At 47.9% G+C, this 17,502-nt stretch overlaps 1 protein-coding gene across 9 annotated transcripts in view; it reads right to left on the bottom strand.

Moving 5' to 3' along the window:
• Positions 1-17,502, bottom strand: part of PLPP4 (phospholipid phosphatase 4) — a 532,132-nt gene that overhangs the window by 97,765 nt on the left and 416,865 nt on the right. For 8 of the 9 annotated variants that reach the window (XM_055080898.1, XM_028481212.1, XM_028481214.1 and 5 more), the window contains one exon: positions 8,869-9,039. In XM_055080898.1, the coding sequence (XP_054936873.1) occupies positions 8,869-9,039 (171 nt within the window). Of the gene's footprint in view, positions 1-1,146; positions 1,210-8,868; positions 9,040-17,502 lie in introns of those variants that run through there. The other variant, XM_055080899.1, reaches the window with a different exon arrangement.

The following is a 17,502-nucleotide window of genomic DNA, read 5'->3' as shown; positions in this document are numbered from 1 at the left end:
TGTGGCCTCTCCCGTTGCGGAGCACAGGCTCCAGATGCGCAGGCCCAGCGGCCATGGCTCACGGGCCCAGCCGCTCCGCGGCATGTGGGATCCTCCCAGACCGGGGCACGAACCCGCGTCCCCTGCATCGGCAGGCGGACTCTCAACCACTGCGCCACCAGGGAAGCCCATACAGTGGTCATCTCTTTAGCATGGCCAAACTTTCATAGCATTTTGAATAAACACGTGAACTTAAAAAACACTTGTCACCCAAGAAACTGGAAAGTGATATGCACTATGAATTCCTCAGTGGCGTCACAAGGCATAATCAATGCGATTAAATCAAATTCCTTAAATTGAGAAACCCTTCACACAGCCTGTGGCCAGCAGCCTGTGAAATGTGCCAGGGCTTTTTCCAGTTCAAGGTCTTAGATTCACACTATTGTTTTGTTTTTCCGATAGCCCCAGAGAACAGCCCCACAGGGTGTTATTTTTATTAGTATCTGAAATGATCCAGGACAACTGCATTTAAGCCACTGACTACTGAACAGACCACACAGCAAAACCTACAAATAATGCCACTTGACTTTCTATTTTCTGTGACAGGCATTTTATTAGGTGCATCACTGACCAAAAGACATCAAATCATTGTGAGTATATGTGCCCCAGGCTGACTGGTGCGGCAGCAAGCCAGAGAGGGGTGGTTGCCCTCAATGTTGTTTTCCCATTTAATGGAATGAGTAGAAAGTGGTATCATAGGTGCCGCCACCACAGTTATCAGAAGTAACCAGGGCAATGAAAGGTCTAGCGAAGGCACCTTCTCAGCAAAGTTATCCGGGGCTTTGTTTATCACAAAGGTGGTGAACAAGATTTACAAAATGACTTCCTTTATGAGAGAGGATGCCACCAAATGCCACTTGATGAAATCACATTCGCATTCTGTAGAGCGTGTGCTGACAGAAAAGCAGGCAGGGGACAAGTGGGCCCTTATTAGGGAAAGAAAGTACTTGGGATTGACTTCACCCTAAATATGGTAGCATGGGACAGGGTGGGGCCGTGATTCCATGGGGGCATATGTGGAGCTCCGTGTCCCCGGAGTACACACGCTGCAGTCTCCTCACTCAGCCTTCATGTCATTCATCCATCACGTATGTTGCACGGGGATCAGGTGTCAGGCGTGATGCCCGGTCCCAGGAAGCAAGGCTGAACAAAACAGACATGTTCCCAGTCCTAGGGGAAGTGACAGTCTTATCAGTGAGCTGCAGCTACAGTGCGCGCCATGAGGGAGGAATGTGGGTCTGTGAGATCAGCCAGCAGAGTGGCCTGGCTTGTCCGGACCAGGGGAGTTTCACTGAGGACAAGACCCACCGGCCAGCCCTGCAGGATAACCAGGTATGAACACGGGGGAGGGGAGAGTGGAGGCAGGGAGGACAGCGCAGTCTTCTAGGCAGAGGAAGGAAGGTGCGTGGCAAGTTTGAGAAACCGAAGGAAGGTTCATCTTCTCTCAGGGGGTGGTGTCATTATAAGTCTATAGGACGTAAGTTGACTAGGCTTCTGGTGTGGGCTGGAAAAGAAGGGTGTTCCACGTCCCCTCAGCCTGGACCAGGGTCCCCACTGGCTCTCTGGGCTGCTGTCTGTGCACCTCTCAGCCCACATCTACCTCTCGGTGTTGACTCCCCGCTTGACTGCCTCACCTTCGTTTCCCCAGAGTCCAGCAAACATTCAGTAAATGCTTGGTGAACTGAGATGCACTGAACAACATTTACAAGATGCACTAAAGAACAGACACCACCAGCCACAAAAGGCCACATATCGTGCGATGCCCAGAATATGCAATGTCCAGAAGAGGGAGATCCAGAGAAAGAAAGTAGATTCATGGCTGCCAGGGGCTGCAGTGGATGGAAGATATGAACATTTTCTGGAATTAGATGGTGGTGATGGTTGCACAACTCTGAAGATACTAAAAACCTTTGAATTGTGCACTTTAAAAGGGAGAATTTATGAATTATGAGTTATGAATTATACCTCAGCAAAGCTATTTAAAAGGGGAGGTTAGAATCAACACCTAGTATGCTCCAATGGTAGTAGAAGGAGGGCTAGACTTTGAATCAGGCAACCTGGATTTGAATCCTTACCCATAAAATGGGCATGACCCCAACCCCTTCTCATGAGGTCAAAGGACAGGAAAGGGTCTCATGGAGCCTGGCCTACTGAGGTGCCAGCCCTGCTCACCTGCTCTGACACAAACAAGCAGAAAGGCTTCTGAAGATGTGCTGTCAAGTCCTTGGGAGGAACACATCCCTCTCTGTTGCCATGGCAACATCCGACATCACTCAGCTGGTGTGACCTGGGACCTTGTGTGCCTTGGGCTCTATGACCCAAGACCCTAGGGTAAATACCAGCTCTGGATAACCCAACAACCTCACATGATTGTTTCTGTTCTTTATATTCTACTACTAATGAAGCGTCCTGTTTTTGTGACTTTGAGTTTCCATAAAAAAACTTACATAGCACAGAGAATGCACAATCCACCTGGTACACTGTAAGCTGGCAGGGCAGCGCCAAGTCTGTCTACCTCAATACTGTGCCTCCATCACAGAATGCCTGGCACACAGGCAACATAATGAATGACTGAATGGATGAACTGTAAAGTTCACTTCTTTTGTTCCTTTTTGAAGAGAAAGAACTTGCAAAGAATAATTTTAGTAAAACCAGTGTATAGAAAAAATGATACTGGTAAGAAATGAATATGATTTAGTCAAGATCATTCATTCATTCGTTCCACACATATTTATTGAGCACTGTTATGCATCAAGAATTGTTCCTCCAAAAGATGTGCTGAAGTCCTAACCCCCAGTACCTCAGAATATAGCCTTATTTGGATATAGCGTCCGTACAAAGATGAGCAAGTTAAAATCAGATCAGCAGAATGGGCTCTAATCTAATATGACTGGTGTCCTTATAAAAAGGAGAAATTTGGACACAGGGACAGACACACAACGGAGGGAAGATGATGTGAAGAAACACAAGGAAAATACCATGTAAAGATGGAGGCAGAGACTGGAATTATGCTTCCATAAGCCGAGAAATATCTGGGGCTAATAAGCTGGAAGAGGCAAGGAAGGCTCTTTCCCGTTCAGGTGTCAGAGGGAGTGTGGCCGGCCAACAGCGTGATTTTCCGCTTCTAGCCTCTAGGACCATGAGACGATTTCTATTCTTCCAAGCCACTCAGTTTGTGGAACTCTGTTACAGCAGCCCTAGGAAACTAACACAAGTACCTACTAAGTGTCATGCCAACAAAAGAGACACAAATCCCTGCACACAGAGAGTATATTCTAGTACAGAGCTCAGCGAACCATGTGCACCATTCGTTTACATGCTGTCATAGCTGCTTTCACGCCACCACTGCCAACTTGAGTAGCTACAACAGAGACTGTATGACCCACATAAAGCCTAAGATATTTACTATCTGACCCTTTACAGAAAAAGTTTGCAGACTCCTACTCAAGCAGATAAGAACGGACAATAATCAATACTAAGAAATGACTTAGTTTGTCAGACGGTGGTAATAAATGAGCAAAGGTGATTGTCAGACGGTGGTAATAAATGAGCAAAGGTGAGAGCCACAGGGAGTGTGGTGGATGGGCTGCGATTTCAGCAGAATGGTCACCTAAGACAGCCTCACTTGATCTAAGATTAGGAGGAGGAAGGGAAGGAGCCACACACACATCTGAGAGAAGAGCATTCCAGGCACGGGAGAGAGCCAGTGCAAAGGTCCTGAGGTGGGAAAGCACTGGCATGGACAAGGAGGGGCAGTGCAGAATACTAACAGGGAGGCAGGAACTGAGGGACCAGATCTTAATGCCACTGCAGGGCCTGGGCTTCGACGCTGACAGCAATGGGGCGTCACCAGGGGCTTTTCGCGGAGGTGAGGCACCACATGTGACAGGGCTTTAAAGGCTCATTCTGGCTGCAGTGTGAGGGGCAAAGGAGGAAGGAGGGAGACTGGTAGCAGGGCTTCTGCAATAATCCAGGCAACAGGTGAGGGTGGACTACAGTGGGAAAAGGAAGTGGATTCTGGAACTATTCTGAACATAGAGCCAACAGAAGAAACCAGAGAAAATCACAGAAAACAGAGGGGGAGCATTCCCTGGAATAAATGAAGCCAGGTTGTCAACGAGACTTGGGAGCAGCCGAAACCTATCTTCCCTGGGAACTAAGAAATGAGGGACGCCAGGGCAGAGGGCCTGGCTGAGAAAGCCTCTCTTGAGGCCCAAAGCTCCCTGTCCAGGGGGTTCTGATTAAAAGGGAGGGGGCGGCCTGGGGCTGCAAGCCGCTCGGAGCCCTCCCTCGGGGATGCCCTGGGTATGAAGGCAGAGATGGGCAGCCTCACGGGCAGTCAAGGCTCAGAGGCCCCCAGACCCCAAGCAGCATTTGGCAGCTGAAGACAGCTGTGAATGCAGACCCCACCGCCCGGGACAGCTGACTGCAGAGGGGAGATGAGGGGAGATCGGTTCACTCAGGACAGAGGATCTCGGAGGGAGAATCTCAGTGCTCTTGTTCTATGTAAGGCTGGCGGGTTTTGGTGGGAACAATGGTTTCATTCCAAAGTCTCCTTTTCAAGTCACTCCATTTAGAAAATTTAGAGATTGCTTCTGACAGCCCAAGGGAGGGAGGCCTGGTGAACAGTGTGTGTCCCTCAACTGTGTGTGTGTGTGTGTGTGTGTGTGTGTGTGGTGAATGTGGGGGGAGAGGAGGGAGCAGCCTCTACCTGGCTTTTTAGTGTGGCTCATGTACAGTCGGGCGCAGTGTCCCTGTCCCCAAACACCCCATCTGCAGAGACTAGAAACTACACATAAATTCATTTCACATCACAGACCCTTCATAGCCCAGTCAGAGAAACCTGGCAAAGGCAATGGCACCATCTTGAAATGTTCAGCCCAGTCAAGCATGGTATCTATGACTGACATGGATGCGTTCCAGCCTCAGGCTGGGTGGAAACAAATGACTGCTTCCTCCTTTGAAACATGGTTTTCTGGATTATATTCAGAGGGAGGTGCTCTTTCTTATGACGAAACACTACACAGGCACTCAGGGCTGCTTAAAATGACCTATGATTAGAGAATCAGTGTTGGTGAGAAGGCTACCCGAAAGCTGGAGTCACACAAGGAAAGCCTGGACCCAGATACAGGGATTTGAGGGCAGAGGCAGCTCCTTATTATGTCCATTAACAGAGAAAAACAACACACTCCTGCCACTTCTAGCTATAACTGTCCACTGACTGGAAACCACACACACACAAGACTATGAGTTGGGACAGAAGAGGGTTCAATGAGGTGCTCTGTTCTTTCTGTGCATTTTTCTCTACAGATGTTCTTCCCAGCATGGAAATTCCACAAGTTTTAACTCTGAAAACACACAGTTAATCACAAAGGTAAAGCTTCTTTGTGAAGCACTGGCCCCGTGGTCGTCATCACCCGTGGACTCTCTAGCTTCTGGCTGACCCGAAAGCCAGCATGTCACAAAGATGTAGAGAAGCTTAGCCAGATACAGATTTATTAACCAGCCAGTGCTTTTATTTCTGAAGAGGTCCTGCTAAGTGTTTCGCTGCCCCTTCAGACCATGGCCTGTGCCCTCCATTTTCCTCACTTAATGAAACAACAGACTTGCGTGTTTGGAGTGGAGCTGGAAAGGCAGAAAAGACCAGAAGGGCGTTGATAACAGAAAACCACTATGCTAATGAACAGAGCAAAGCGTTTGAGATTATGGGCTATTTACTGTATATGAATATGTAATCGAGTAATTGGATATCCTTCCACATCAGGCGCAGTTGCTTAAATCAAAATTGGAACGGAGTCATAAAAATCTCATAACATTAATGTTTTTAACTAAAGTCTACAATGAGAGGTTCTCAGGTTGTGCTGCTGCCTATGGGTCTTCCCCGTGAATTCTCATCATGACAGATGACCCCTGCCCATGGTCACTGGACACCTCAGTCCACCAAAGAGCAACAACTTATTAATCTCGGTCGGGCACCGTGTCTCAAACACCCACCTGCACAGCAGTCGAAGGCCTCAGTATCCACCCCTTCTCCAAGCTGGAAACCTTGGCAGCCTCTTTGATTACTCCCTTAATAAGTGAGTGTTGAATGAATACAATTTTCCACTCACTGAACACTGCGTCTTCTTAACACGTAATAAGGGAAAGAAAGATGGAGCTGAGATGTGGCTACAGGTCAGGCTTTCTCAACCTCAGCAACAGACATTCGGGGCTGTGGGGAAGGTGCTATCTTGTGCACTGTAGGATGTTTAATAGCATCCCTGGCCTCTACCTACTAGATGCCAGTAGTAACCACCACAAACACCACCTCTACTTGTGAAGATGTCTCCAGTCATTGCTAAACGTCCCCTGGGAGGTTCAGTTGCCCCCACTGAGACCACTGGTATAGACAGTGACGGATGGCCTCATAAAGGGGAATTCAGGTGAAATAAGCCTGACTCAGAGCCCATTAGAGGATCCAAGGAAAGGCACACTCCACTCCTGGCTGACTCCAGGGTACAAATTGAACAGACGATGGCACAGCTGAATGGATAGTTGGGCCACATCCATGACCTGTACCAACTGAGGCACATTCAGTTTTGGCTTCAGGAGTCTACCATGATGCAATTTTGGTTTGTCCCCCCATCCCAAGTATGGCCCTAAACATCACTGATCATAGATTCTCTTGCTTTGCTTTCCCATCAGCCCACAGAGCATTAATATTCTCCCTCTACTACTCCAAGTTCCTTTCTGTGCCAGTTGGATAGAATGGGTGTGAAGTCCTGTTGCCAGCAGGCCTCAAGTGCACCAGCTGCATCAGAAGTCCAGCATTTCCCCAAAGCCAAGAGCTGTGATCCTTCATCCTTTCATGACACACCAGCCGCAGCTCGGTAATGAGTAACAAAAGAGCATTTAATAGAGGCCAACCTCACATCTTAGGTTTTCAAGACAAGATCACTACACAAAAGCTCTTACTACCTTGCAAGATGAAGCCAAAATCTCTTCAACTCTAAAACCCTTAATCATTTCTCAGATCCTAAGTGGCTGAATAAAAGTGGAAACCAGGGATTCACAGCTTACAAACAGACCATGTTCCAAAAGCATGTCCACCTCGAAATCAGTGGTTTGGGAAACACACACACCCTTCTTTAGAAATGAGGCGCTAAGCAACAATACCGACTCACATTTGTGCAATACATTTTCAGTTACAAAGTACACTCAGATCCATTATTTCATTCAGTCTGTGAAACGGCTCTGGGAAATCTTGGGGGATTATTTTTCCCATGTTCAGAAGAAGAAGCTACAGTTTACAAGGATAAATGAGAAGCAGGCCATGAAATGCCATCTAGCCCATAACAGTTCTCATGGGGAAATGCCCTCATCACATGCGCCACAATGATTCTGTTGGAAAATATTCCTAGTTCCAAGGGTGCAATGGTTATGCCCTTGTGCTGTTGGTTCAGCGATCCTCTCCCTGCCCCCCTCTCATTATGTGGCCTCATATATCCAGAACTTCATCCAAGTCACTGATAAAAGCAGAGAACAAGGGAGGGCTCAGGGTCCAGCCTGATGGGCCTCGACTGACTGCCCCCATCAGCATGGCCTCAAGACCCTGATCAGTGTTTGATGCCTCCGCCTGTCCAGACCGCGCATCAGCCTCCCTTTCCCCCTTCACCCCCCAGGCTGAAGCTGGAGGCTCATGACACCCAGAGCGTGAGTTCCAGGAGGGTGGAGGGTGGAGCTGAGGCCGGAGAAGGTGGGGCAAAGGCACCTCCAACTAGGGGTTCCCCTTACCTCTAGCCTCAACTGCCGCCTCACTACTACTGGAACACCTGGGAAGAGGTGAGAAGAGGGCAGTCATCAAAGGGGGAGGAGGGGATGGCGCCTGCCGACAGCAGGAAGACAGGAAAGGAAGAGCAGGTGGAGGCCACAGACCAATCGTGGAAGGCCATTCGTCCAGGGAAGCTGGATTAGGCACATTTAATTCAGTGCGTTTGCCGAAAGCTGACACAGTGGAGCTCTCCATGGTTAATTCTCAGACTTCATCAGAATTAACAAACTGGCTTGTTCACAATGCAGATTCCTGGCCGCCACTCCAGACCCACCCCCAAGAATCCAGTTCCTAGCTCAGAGTGGCCTGATCCAGGCGATCTGAGGATCGGCCTTTGGGAAACACAGCCCTAGACCCTGCGCTCCTGGGGGCCACACGTCCCGTGGACATCGCCTCTACCTCTGCTCCCTTTCTTGCTGTGGCAGATGCTACTGTGGTCCAGTCAAGCTCTCAGCTTGATCTGATCTACAGAGGGGCACGGCATGGTTTAGTTTTATTCCAGGAACAAGCCCCTCACTTGTTCTGTGTTATTTTGACTTTGCACAGATACCCCAGGACTGATACATACAGGTAAGCCTCATTCAGCCTTGCAGTGGCTGCTGGCATCCATCCCTGGGCTGGACATGGTGACAAATACATCCTTGTGGGATGGATTTGAGATTTGAAAGGAGCCAACAACCACCTGGCATCAAGTCTGAGATGGAGGCAAGGGATCCAGCAGGGAAGTCCATCTGAGTCTGTGACTGAGGGCCTGCCATCCTAGCAGGACTTGAGGGGTCTACTTGAGCATGAAGGAGGGGGAGGAGCTCCGATTCTGTCCCCAGCAAGGACAGTATGAAGGCCAGATCTCACCTGAACAGGTGCATTTTTTTAAAAACTGTGTCTGCTCTGTCATTTCAGCCTACTCTGGTTTCTCACAGTGGGCACTTACCTCTCCCCAGTAGGTGCATGTCTCCCCGCTTCCCTGCAGGAGAGAGGCAGACGAATAAGGACTGGGCGGGCCCCAGGCAGGAACTCACCTTGCCAGTGATGCTTGTAGTCGCACATGCGGGACAGGGCGATCATCATGGCGCAGTACAGGGGCAGGATGGCAGCACAGAGCCGCCAGCTCTTCCCCCGCCCACTCTCGGTGAAGCAGTGCAGCTTGCCAGCCAAGTAAAACGTCGTGAAGCCAAGTCCTGAAAAGGCAACTGCCGAAGAGAAACAGCAGGTGTTACTCTAGCAGATGGGAAGCAGCAGGGACACAGGGCACCCTGAGCATTCTGTCTGCCATCTTGCACACTACCAGAGCCAAGGCCATGTTGGCACCAGGCACCATCTAGGCAACCTGTGCTCTTGCTAGAACCACGCTGGTTTGAGAATGAGAACAGGTCAACTATGAGAATGACCTTCCGGGCTGGCATGTGATCAAAATCTATTCTACTTCATTCATTCATTCATTAAACAATGACTTAATGGGTGTCTACCGTGTGCTAGACAGGCACTGATCAAGGTGGGGGGAATAAAAAGATGCCTCAGAGTCTACATCTGGTCTCAAGGGGCTCATAGTCTGATTGAAGGTGATGGCCACGCTAATAGAGAGTTTTAATACAATGTGTTGAGTTCTACAAGAAAAAAGAGTGCATGCAAAACAAATGACTGTGATGACAGCATAGCTTCGAAGGGAGAGGGAAAGTAAGGAATTTTTGGCTTGGTGGCACTCAGTAAAGCTGGAACAGCAAGTGCTGTGGAGAAGTGAGTTTGACAGAGAAGCCAATGATGACAAATTCCTTATTTTCTCTTACAAATTATGGTTAATTTTTAGAATTGCAAAGACAACTCATAGCTGTGCTGAATCCATTGTCAAAAGTGTGGAGTCGGGGGTAGTACGTGAACCCCAAGCTTTCCATCCAGTCAGGTTTAAACCACAGTTGAACTCAGCGAGTAAGGTGGGTCTTCTGTGGGCTTAGAACAACGGTCCTCAACCCCGGCTACACATGGAGTCACCTTTAAAACCTGGGAAGCTTTCAAAACTACTGGTAGCCAGGTCTCATTGTCAGACATTCTGTTTGCACTGGTCTGGAGTGGACCTTAATGGTGTGCGTGTGTGCGTGCCTGTGTGTGGACTCCCCAGGTGATTCTATTTTTTTAAAATTAATTAATTAATTAATTAATTTTTTTTTTTAATTTTTATTTTGGCTGCGTTGGGTCTTCGTGGCTGCGCGCGGGCTTCCTCTAGTTGCAGCGAGCAGGGGCTACTCTTCACTGCAGTGCGCGGGCTTCTCATTGCGGTGGCTTCTCTTGCTGTGAAGCACGGGCTCTAGGCGCACGGGCTTCAGTTGTGGCACGCGGGCTCAGTAGTTGTGGCTCGCGGGCTCTACAGCGCAGGCTCAGTAGTTGTGGCGCACGGGCTTAGTTGCTCCGCGGCATGTGGGATCTTCCTGGACCAGGGCTCGAAGCCATGTCCCCTGCATTAGCAGGCAGATTCTTAACCACTGTGCCACCAGGGAAACCCTCCCCAGGTGAGTCTAATGGCAGCCAGGAGTGAGGTTAGATGCTTTTGTTGAAGGCAGGGGCTACATCTCCCACCTTCTCTGGACACCAGCCTATTCAAAACTTTCCTCTTGATGAGAAAATACTCCTGAGGCCTGAGGGGCAGAGCTCCTAGGTAACCAGTCCGCACGGTGATTTGGTAGATTTGGTAGAATGGGTCTAATGCCATAACACCAAGGACTTTAAGAGACTGTCTGAAACCTGAGCAGCGGCCTCGGCATCAGTGAGTTTGTCACAAATACAGAATGTCAGACCCACCCCAGACCTACTGAGTTAGAATCCGTATTTCACCAGATCCACAAGCGAGCTGTGTGTGCCCTGAAGTCTGAGAAGGTCTGGCCTACAGCACATTCATCCTCTTTATACAACTTCTCTGAGAGTCCATCTTCAGGAAATAATACAAAACTATGGAGAAATCTAGAAGATATTCTGCTCAAAGTTATTTATAATTATGGGAGAATGTAAAGATAAAGAACTGGGATATTTCCATTCAGTGGATTATGATGCAACCATGGAAATTATTGTGATTATGTAGCACTACAGACAATACTTAGGACACAATGTTAAGAGAAAAAAGCAAGAGCCTAAATTGTAGGTTCAAGATAATCATGGTTAGAGTACATAAAAATGAATAACCTGCAACTTTAACAAATTATCTCTGATAATAATGTGTCTTCTTAAACGGGGTTCCCCAAGTATGAACACAAGCTTATACCAAAGCAGAACGTTTTCAGCAATCAAATTAAACAAGGTAACAGAGTATTTTTTTTTTTTTTTTGCGGTACGCGGGCCTCTCACTGCTGTGGCCTCTCCCGTTGCGGAGCGCAGGCTCCGGACGCGCAGGCCCAGCGGCCATGGCTCACGGGCCCAGCCGCTCCGCGGCATGTGGGATCCTCCCGGACCGGGGCACGAACCGCGTCCCCTGCATCGGCAGGCGGACTCTCAACAACTGCGCCACCAGGGAAGCCCGAGTATTTTTTTTTTTTAAACAGGATATTAAGCCAGGTTTATCTCAGGAATAAAAATGAAGCACTTAAACATTTTTGAATAATGGTTTGTACTCAAACAGGAAAGCAGTGCCAACATATGTTGAATATTCTGTTTAAAGTAAAACTATGCGCAAAACTGCATTGCCCAGGCCTGTTCTAGATTGCTACGATGAAGGGTATTAAATGACTTACAGGGTGTCCAAAGCGGCCCCATTTGGCCGTCACCCTCCTACAAGGGCAACGGGTTCTTAATTGCCCATCCTCACCCACTTTGCTCTGTTTCTGCTTTTCGTTCACACTCTGCCCTGAGGTAGCAGAGTGGGGGAGGGCTGGACACTTGGCTCTGGTGGGAACCGGCCTCATTCTGAGCTCTTACAGGAGGAGTAACGGACTTCGCTCAAATCTGACAGTTTAGCAGTCTACCCACCTAATTACTGCTACTCCATTTATATAAGCGTCTTGAGCATCCATGGATTTTGGTATCTGTGGGGCTCCTGGTACCATTCCCCAAAGGATGCTGAGGGATGGCTGTACATTGAATGTGGCGAGCCTAAAAGATCTGCCCTGGGGCTTTGTAGGGTTATGGATGGAAGTTTCCAAGATTTGAATCAGAGGAGAGGCAGCCCTGGGTGTTGCCAAGTTGTCATCTCTTGGGAAAACATTAAAAAGAAGGTCAAGGAGCGTAGGGTGGATGTTGAGCAGGAATTTGTCTGTGTCCCCATGAAAAATGGTTTGGAGACTTTAAGACATATGAGTCCCGGCTCAGCAGCCAACAGCCCTGAGCCTCTGGGCATATTCACAAGATGGACAAGAGAAGGGGCTGCTGAAAACCCTCCAAGGTCAATTCCTGGGGCAGGTGGTTTGAGGCCAGACCCTCAGCCTCCACCCGGTCACCTCCTTGCCCCCAGGAACTCAAATTTGGCCAGTTTTGACAGTGGAGGCTGTGGCTCATTCTTTGGAGAGCAGGTAAAGCATATTCTCTCCCGCTCAGTGGGACCCGCGCTGCAGGTCCTCCCAAGTGGAGAAGCATCTACTTCTTTGAAAAGGAGGAGGGATTCAAAGGCATTTTAAAGGCTGAGTTCAACAGCCTAGATCATGTGGGCATCCAGCAGCAGCCAGTCTCACATCCTACTGGGCCTCCGGTCAGCATTTTTAAAGCAGCACTGTGCACCCTTGTCTAGCTGACATGATAGACTCTGATTCCATGCTAACCCTTATGCTTGTCAGTTTCTCACCGATATTCCTACAGTTATGGAACCAGCATGATGTCCTTTGGCAAAGGGCTTCTGAGGCACTTCCTTCTGGCCCAGGAGGCACGTCCCAGCTGTGGGCAGCTCAGGTGCTTTGTCAAAATTCCTGCTTTCCCAAATACCAACTGAATAAGAATTAGGCTCTACCCAACCATCCTGAATTCATAGGATCCCACAGTTTTTCTGCCACCTCCTCCTGTGAGGCTGGGGGTTTGGGACCAGGATGTAATCTCCCATGAGCCTTCCAGCTCTGAGATCCTGGGACTTACCAAGGCTCAGATTCAAGTTCAACTGGGAGAAAAAGAAAACAGAAAGGTTTTTAAAGAAATTCTTTCCAATTCTAGCCAAACACCACCCTCTTCTCTTCTCAAAGAAACATGCATTTGAGACCCTGAGGGGCTGTAGAAGTTTTTATGCTAGTGAGGGGCAGGTGAGATGACATTCGTTCCAAGTGACCGTCTTCCCCCTGAAACACGGTCCTTACTTCCACCATGATTAGGAAATAAAACTGAGAATTGAGCAAAGATGCAGGCAGAGCACTGGACATTTTGGAAGATCGGGATTATGAAATAGGATAAATGCATTCATATTTTGCTAACATTATTAACAGAAATATGATTAGAACAGTCCCAAGCCAGTGGTGTGAGAGAAAACTGAGAGTTTACCTCTCCAGGGGTAGAACAGAGTTTAGAACACACACACACACACACACACACACACACACACACACACACACACACAAGCACTCACGGTGATGGTGGGAAGAGCATATGCCCCTTCCTTTCAGAGTTTGTAGCAGGTTTTCTTGGCTGGAAGCAGCTGATTATAAATATTTCTATGTTGATCTGGCTGTGAAAAGTAAAGATGCTCTTGGAGTCTCTAAACTAGGAAGCAGATGAAATAGTGTGGCTTCCCCACCCGGTTTCTGGCATTTTCAGTGCTCACTTGGCTGTCATCAATGAGTCGGTAAGCAAAGCATCACAATACAAGTTGCTGGTCCAGGTGGTGATGCCAGGCATGTCTCATTAACAGGTCTATCTGCCTGCCCAGTGATTCTGAAAGGAAATCACTGATTCTTCTCTCCAGCTGCATAGATGAACTGTCACAGGTTTACAACATCCCCTTTGCAAAGAAAGGTCTATTTACTGAGACAGCTTAGGTGAAAGAATGTTGTTTTGCTTTTTCCTCCCCAGCTGACTTTTCAACCAAGTGGAAGAGGTTTGGACCCCAAGGATTGCAAGAAATAAGAAAACCAGCACCAAAGAAAAAAGCCTTAAAAGCAAACGAGGTAAGAATCAGGGGGACAGACCCAGCTTTTTGTGTTGTATTCTTCACTACTGCTAGTTATAATGAATTTCCACAGACAAACTGATTATTCCTGGCACCACAAGTGAAACTGTGTTCTAAATGCGGTTGTCCAAATTTTTCATTACATGATCCTCAAAGAGTTAGTATTTTCTTTTCCAAGAGGGAGAAGGGCAATACCGGGTGGTTGAATAACTTTTCATGTTGAAGGGTGTTTTGAGTTTGCCAGTGCATCTCCACAAGACCACCCAAAACCAAGGACGTGGGAACAAGCATGCCTAGTCGGCACCTTGCAGACCCCTGACAAGCAGGAGAGCGCTGTTGGGAGTCAGGGATCCAGGTTCCCACCTTGGCTCTGCCATTAACTGAATGCACGATCTTGGACAAGTTGCTTTCCCTCTCTGGGTTGCTCTGCAAAATAAGAGGCTGAACCACAAGCGGCCACCACACCACGCCCGGGGCAGCCAGGCAGATGGGGAGTAATGAGTAAAGTAGTTGGATGTTGAGTCAATTTTTTTTGCAACAGAAAACCCTCCCGGGTTCTATTGCTAGAAGCTCAGATCCAGGAAGTACTTCACTTCCAGAAAAAATTAATGGTTCATTTGTGATTATAAATGGCAACTAATACCTGGCCTCGCTGTTGGGAGACATCTGGGAGTAGTGAGGACTGGGGCAAACTGGGGAACATCCACCTGTTTAAAGGTGCAGCCCCACCTCTGCTCAAGCTGGTGTCTGCCACATGGGCTCAGTGTTCCCAGAAGTTTTGATCTTGTAACAGAGGAAGGAAACCCTGAGATTTATGGGAAATGTCTCCATTTTAAATATTAACAACTCATCAAAAATGAATACAGTACGGACCAAATGAACTCATCCACGGGCCAACAGGGCTGGGGGCTGGGTCTGCAGGCTGCCAATTCGAGAGCTCACCTGCCTTCCGGTGCTAATGGTCCACTGTTTAAATGACCTCCTAAGCTTGCGCTGAACATGTTGCACATCAATTCATCCCTTCTCTTCACACTAGAGCAAAGAAGCACTCGATAAGTTTGGGGTGGTTTTGTTTAAACCAATAACAACAACAAATTAAGTTACACAGGAGATTTGAGGATTGAACAATCCATTCAACAGGAGGGAGTATTGTGCGCTGTTGAAGAAAGCGGGCTTTTCAGGCAAACCGAGCATATGTGGACTCAACTCTGCCACTTTCTCCCATGTGAGCTCATCTCTGGGGGCCTCAGTTTCCTCATTTGTACAATGGGGTTAGTAGCACTCAACCCACAAAGCCGTCCTGAGGATGCGTTCATGAGAGCTGCGACATGCTTAGCGTCCTTACTCGGCGCCGGGTGATCGCTCTCCTAACACTGCCGGCTGCCACAGCTGCTGTGCTCCTGCTGTACCCAGCCTGGTTCTGTAAAGTTCCATCCTCAAAGAAAAGCCTTCACAAGCTCCACTCTTGCAATCTGCAGCTCTTCAGTTACATAACTGCATGCTTGCTTACAGAGAATTCTGGAACCGGGTTCTCAGCCTCTCACAATTCTGCAGCCCCTGTGGCTCTCAGCAGATGTAAAATGATCTTAGCTGGTCAAATGAACAAACTTAAAGACTCAGTGAGAGGAGCCAGTGGAGATACTGTTCCCACCTCACTCTGCAGATGCCTGAAGCTCTCAGATGAGAGGGTCAGACAACCAGCAGGCCATTCTTATGCTACATGACCCATCGCATAGCTTGTTTCTACGATTCCAAGTTTCACTGTGTTGAAACCTATTTTTATGTCCCTGTGGCCCCAAATCCCTTAAGAGGACTAGTTTTTCATTCATAGTTTCAGTTTCATAGTTTCTCAATGCATAGTTCATTCTTGCTAAGATGCCCATTCTGTTTTCTTTTTTATGACAAGCTATATTCATTAACATTCTAAGTTATTAAGAGATTTCACTTTCAAAAAAGGATGAAAGAAGATTGCTACAAATCTTAGAATGTGGGTCCACAGTGCATCTGTAGCCTAACTCATTCAACCGAAAAGGAAAGCCAGTTATTATTCCTCACGAAATGACTGACAGAAGATCATTAGCATCTGATGTAGCTGCTGAACCAGAGTCATAATTTCGAGGGGAAAGTCTGATAAAATTACAGAATAGACTCAGTACCCACAGTGATTTTTTTTAAGTCTCTCCTTCTCTCTAATCCAGCAGTAATGAGATTGTTTTGCTCTGATGTAGGAGACAAAAAGTCTATCTTGGCTGGAATGAAGAGAATTCTCAAAATCCCGGAAATCTTCTGAATTTCACGCCAATGATTCCTCTAAAATTTCTTTTAAAAACAAGAGTTCATTGCAATTGATATCATCCAGGGGTGGGGGGTTAAGTTTATTCATCCCTGCAGTAGAGCTGCCTGTGATTCCAGGCAGGTCAGAGTGTCCAACAGCCTCAGGTAGAATGACTTACTCTGGTACCATCAGCCTTAAGATTTAACAAGAGTTAAATCTTTCAGCTGGTGAGGAGCTGGGACAAAGGAGAATGGGTGGGTCCTAAGCTCCTTGGGGAAGGCAGGCAGAGTTTGAGGCTGCTGAAGCCAACACCACTTGACCGCCCGATCCAGAGGGATGGAGAGAACCATCTTGGCCCACTGAAGGTAGCCAAGAAGACCTAGTGGATACAACCTCAGAGATGTAAAATGAACTGAGAACCTACAGTGAGGCAGAGGTGGAGTAGGGACTGAGCACAGGTGAGAAGTGCTCTTGTAGCCCAGCTGGATGGACCCAGGTAGGTGACCTGACCCCATCACCTCCTACCTGTATGACCTAAGGAGAGGAGCTTAACTTCTGAAGTTCAGGCTTGCCGTCTATAAGTCAACAGCTGTCCAGAGAGCAATTGAGAGAACCAATGATAGAGTGTCCGTGGCACACTGGACAAAGCGCCTGGCAGGCCTTAGGCCCTAAGTTAAAATCTGATCTCTTTTCCCTTTTATCTGTTTTTTCTACTTATGTTCTTTCTCAAAACCATGCTACCTCCCCACAGTGAATCTGAGAACATGGAAGAGGAAACAAAACAAATGCACATACAAAAATAACAAGGATGTGAGTTCCACGGACCAGAATGGCTCCATGACCAAGACACCAAGATGGTGTCTGTGTCTGCTGCCATTATATCCCCCACATCAAAAACAGTGCCAGGCACATCACTGGTGCTCAATAAAGACAAGTGAATGAACAAATTAATGACATGAAGGGTAATATGAAAACTGGACCAGATGATGTGTACTCCTGAGGGCTCTAAGGAAATACAGTGATGAGCAACCCTTTTCTGCCTAACAAACTCCTACTCACCCTGCAAGTCTCTTTAAATGTCGCTTCCTCAGAGGCCTTCCCTGGCCCCACCAGCAGGTATAACAGGCTCTGACTGCCCTCTGCACCTGTCCTTCATAATACTTAGCACTACTCTTTCCAATGATGTGATTGTCTAGCACCTATCTCCCTTCCACTAGATTCTCAGCTCTGCGAGGGCAGAGGCTGTGTACCCTGTACCTGCACTCACTAGGTGCTCAATAAATGTACATACTGAATGAATGGCTAAAGACCTGATAA

The sequence above is a fragment of the Physeter macrocephalus genome, chromosome 20 (genome assembly GCF_002837175.3).
Source record: "Physeter macrocephalus isolate SW-GA chromosome 20, ASM283717v5, whole genome shotgun sequence".
Classification (NCBI taxonomy): domain Eukaryota; kingdom Metazoa; phylum Chordata; class Mammalia; order Artiodactyla; family Physeteridae; genus Physeter; species Physeter macrocephalus.
Note: the sequence above shows the minus strand (reverse complement) of the source record. Positions and strands in the feature narration are given on the sequence as shown.